The sequence below is a fragment of the Panicum virgatum genome, chromosome 6N (genome assembly GCF_016808335.1).
Source record: "Panicum virgatum strain AP13 chromosome 6N, P.virgatum_v5, whole genome shotgun sequence".
Taxonomy (NCBI): Eukaryota; Viridiplantae; Streptophyta; class Magnoliopsida; order Poales; family Poaceae; genus Panicum; species Panicum virgatum.
Genome location: NC_053150.1, coordinates 42,940,979 through 42,945,225, shown reverse-complemented (window position 1 = coordinate 42,945,225; position 4,247 = coordinate 42,940,979). Strand labels below are relative to the sequence as shown.

The 4,247-nt window shown below is 45.9% G+C and overlaps 1 protein-coding gene and 1 long non-coding RNA gene across 2 annotated transcripts; both read left to right on the top strand.

Moving 5' to 3' along the window:
* Window positions 1-1,136: 1,136 nt before the first annotated feature.
* LOC120678184 lies at window positions 1,137-2,877 on the top strand. The gene is made up of 5 exons (XM_039959337.1): window positions 1,137-1,309; window positions 1,384-2,065; window positions 2,140-2,343; window positions 2,421-2,482; window positions 2,863-2,877. Exons 1-5 carry the CDS (start codon window positions 1,178-1,180, stop codon window positions 2,875-2,877), a joined length of 1,095 nt encoding a protein of 364 aa, XP_039815271.1. The 5' UTR covers window positions 1,137-1,177.
* Window positions 2,878-3,086: 209 nt separating this feature from the next.
* On the top strand, window positions 3,087-3,723 carry LOC120680201. The gene is made up of 2 exons (XR_005677521.1): window positions 3,087-3,149; window positions 3,223-3,723. It is a non-coding gene; the product is annotated as an uncharacterized LOC120680201 (long non-coding RNA).
* The last annotated feature ends 524 nt before the right edge of the window (window positions 3,724-4,247 follow it).

The following is a 4,247-nucleotide window of genomic DNA, read 5'->3' as shown; positions in this document are numbered from 1 at the left end:
AACCGGCCGGGCGCAGCGGTAAGCCGGCCGGAATAGGCGGTAAGCCGGCCTGGGAGGTAGGTAAGCCGTTTGTTTTTTTTTCCTTTGAGTTTTTGCAAGTATTAGATGATTTGTTTTAGGATTTAGATGTATGATCTAGGTGTAGTTAGGATTTAGGAAAGATTTAAGTGTATGACGTAAGGATTTAGGTTTATTTAGGATTTAGGTAGAATTGAATATTAAGGTGCATATATGTTTTTAGGATTTAGGTTGATTTAGGATTTATGTGATTGATATGTCTTTGTTGTCCATTTATGCAGATAGACAATGTCAGGTAGAGATAAAGATATTGTATGGGAACATGGTGAAAAATTTTATCCCGGATGGCGGTGCAAGTATTGTAATACGCAGAAAGCAGGAGGTGGTGCGACTAGATTGAAACAACATTTGGCTCACCGCGGGGCGGAGGTGGTCCATTGCAGGAATGTGCCGCCAGATGTGCGGGAGTATTTTCAGCGTGACATTGAGAAGGCTAGGAAGGCAACTGCTGAACGGGCTCGAGAGAGGTTGAGACGGGAGAAGGCTGCAGCGGAGGGAAACTATCCCGGTGAAGAAGAAGATGAGGAGACTCAGCTGCAGCGTGCCTTGGACCAATCGAGAGCGGAAGCAGTGTACCGACGGGGGGTGGAACAGAGAGGAGGTGTATACGAGCATGGAGGGGATAGTGGTTCGATGAGGGGGAATCCTTTGCAGAGGATGTTGCGTAGGGCAACTTCGCAGAGGGAGAGTCCTGCGGTGGAGGATTATAACGTGGCATCCGGTGGGAGAAGAGGAATGACCCAACAAAGAATTGATACAGGCTCCTGGACGCAGAAGGGTAGAAATGCAAAGGAAGCTATTGGTAAAGCTTGGTCAAAGTTTTTCCATTTTGCGGGAGTACCTGGAAGACAGGCTGACAATCCTTACTTTGTCAGCGCGGTCAGGGAGACACAGAAGTGGGGTATGTTTTCTTTCATTCGTATGACACCTATGAGCTTACATTTCTGTATCTCATGATTTTCATATATTTGCAGGTGAAGGTATCGCATCACCAACTGGACGGGATATTGATGGCAAGTACCTTGATCAGAACGAGCAAGACTTGAAGACAAGGTACGTAAAGTTTCGGAAAGACTGGCCCTTATTTGGCGTCACGTTGATGTGTGATTCATGGACTGGGCCGACGAGGATGAGTGTCATCAACTTTTTGATATACTGCAATGGAGTCATGTGGTTCCACAAGTCTATTGATGCGAGTGGAAGAACTCAAGATAGCACATATTTGCTTAGGGTAGGCCCTAAACATGTCCCATTCACTTTGAGTATATTTTGAAACTTACTAAAAAATCCTACCTATTTTGACAGGAGATTCGAAAGGTGGTGGACGAGATTGGACCGGAGAATGTCGTGCATATAGTCACCGATAATGGCTCGAATTACAAGAAAGCTTGCAAGGCACTAGGAGAGGTGTATGAACACATTCTTTGGACACCTTGTCTAGCACACACCGTCAATTTGATGTTGAAGGATATAGCTCGAAGGCCCGAACATTCTGGTACGATCAAGCAATGCAAGCGAATTTCTAATTGGTTACACAATCATGGTCAGTTGAATACAATGATGAGGAACACAATCGGTGGTGAGTTGGTCAAGTGGAATGCCACTCGATTTGGAACCAATTACATGTTCTTAGAGAGCATCTATCGGAAACGTGATCGTTTCATGCAGTGGATGGCATCTACTGAGTTTTTACAAAGCAAATGGGCAGATACCGAAGATGGTCGATTTACTCATTCCAGGTTTTCAAATTTGGAGTGGTGGGACGGATTGAAATATGTCATCGACACAGTTCAAGCAATATACAAGTTCCTTCGCTTCGCTGATCAGGACAAGCGGCCCAACATGTGCGAAGTCGTGATGTCGTACCAGAATACGAGACAGGAGCTGCAATCTTTCTTTGGAAATAATGTTTCCACTCGGGATGAGTATCTTAAGGTTATGGACGATAGGATGCGTGACCTTTTCATAGGCACGTATGTGGGTCCAGGTAAGACTATACGAGTCATCTATTTTGGAACTCTATGAAACTTATGCTTATTTGAAGTGATTTATATTTTGCAGCTGCTGTCCTAAATCCGAGGTATTCATACACGATGGAACCAACTCAAGAAATGTTCCGTGGACTCAAGGATACTTTTGAGCGCATGACGGATGTCCAGAGCGCCGTGCAGGCATTGCAGGAGCTTGAGGTGTTTCGGCAGAAGGTTGGCGAGTTTGGCAGTGAAATGGCAATGAGAATGGCGATGGATCCAAAGACATCCCCATGTAAGAGTTACTCCGTAACATATTGTTGTTTTCTCTATATTTGAATATATTGCTTACATACTTGGTTGCACATACAGCGTCCTGGTGGATGATGTTCGGATCAAGCACTCCAAAGCTGCAGTATCTTGCCATGCGGCTTGTTTCACAATGTTGTTCGTCCAGTGGATGCGAGCGCAACTGGAGTACTTTTGCCTTGCTGCATACAAAAGTTCGCAATCGATTGTCGCACAAGAAACTTAACAAGCTGGTCTATGTCAACTACAACCTTCGTCTGCGACTAGAGGAGGTCTCCGGCCCACCGATACGTGAAGAAGGTGATTTTATCGACCAGCTGGCCCATCTTTCATTTTATGATGAGAATAATCCGGTGCGGGAATGGATGGAATATGGTCGATCTAACCGCGCTCCAGTTCTGGACGAGGATGATGATGACGGAGACGTCCCTCTCCCGTCTCATATTGTCAGGGATCAAATAAACCTCTCAGATCTACGTGACACTACGGGGGATGCTTGCATCAGCGATTGGGCACGTAGACATGTGGGTGACACTCACCTAGGGAAGAGGAAATTCCAGAGGGGGCATACGAAGGGTGACTCGAAGCGTCAAAAACAAAGAGGAAAAGCAACAGCAAAATCAGTGAACAGCGACACGTCCACAGATGATGGCGATGGTGAGCGTAGTCCACCGTATCAAGAGACTGGGGATAGCAGCTCCGCTGGTGATGGTGACGATAGTGACAGTGCAGATGCTGCTGGTGGTGGTGGTGGTGGTGGTAGTGATGGTGGTATTCCCATTCGTTTCACAGGTATACATTGCACCTATATATGCACACCTGTTTCTGATTATGAGTACTAATTATTATATATGGTTAATTGCAGGGGAGACTCAGTTCACACATGCTACACAGGACCCCGATCATGGAGCACCGGAATCGCCGAGGAGAACGGTTGGACCGACGGACAACGATACTCCACAGTACTCTTCTTCCTCCTATAGCGATTCCAGGCACTCTTTTCACTATCCCATACCTGACATCAGCATGGAGCCACAGACGAGATGGGTGTACGAATGGGAAGACCCCCATTTTTACACTATGTTAGTTCAGGAATGGGAGACAACATCGGCGTGGACAGGGCAATCTTGGCAAGACTACAAGGCTGAACTGCTTAGAGTGCGAGGTTTGAATGTGATGTCCATCGCCGAATACCAAATGGCGTCCAGAATGGGGGTCTTCCCATTCTTACGTTGAACTATTATTAATGTGTATCAGTGACTACTGTATTTGTAGGCACGATTAGGACTATGGTATTTGTATGCACGCGCATTAATATTGTATATCTCTGCATAATTATAAATTGTTACTTTGGTGTGGTATTTTACATTAATATGTGCATAGTTCATACCAAAATTTCCTTTTATTTCACACCACGGAACCAATTTAAAACTGTCGGTTTATTTTGTTAAAAGGCCGGTAACTGGTGCAACCGGTCCGGTTTTACCAACAAACCGGCCGGCTAACCGGTCCTAACCGTTAGAACGGCTACGTTTGAATTTGGTTTTGAATTTGGCCGGTCGGAACCGGTAACCGGTCCAACCGGTCCGGTTAACCGGAACCGGTGGCCGGCGGTTCGGTTGAACCGGTCGGATAAAAAAACCTTGGTAGGGTGTCCTACCCAGGACTGGAGTAACTCTTGGGACAAGTCTGTTAGGTATGAACCCCATCGGGTTATCCAAGACAAAAATGTCAAAAGAGTATCCAAAACTTACTCAAGCGAGGCAAGGTGTCCTCAACCGAGGACGAGTAATTCTTAGGACAGGTCTGTTAGGATGAACCCCGTCGGTTACCCAAGACGAAAATGTCGTAAGAACACTCGAAGTAAACCATAAAAACTACTCGATTACC

Bases quoted from the DNA above. Each gene is read 5' to 3' on its own strand.
- LOC120678184 (XM_039959337.1), top strand. From the start codon at position 1,178: ATGTGTGATTCATGGACTGGGCCGACGAGGATGAGTGTCATCAACTTT. The intron at 1,310-1,383 runs GTAGGCCCTAAA...CTATTTTGACAG, and splicing joins ATAGCACATATTTGCTTAGG to GAGATTCGAAAGGTGGTGGA. The intron at 2,344-2,420 runs GTAAGAGTTACT...TTGCACATACAG, and splicing joins GGATCCAAAGACATCCCCAT to CGTCCTGGTGGATGATGTTC.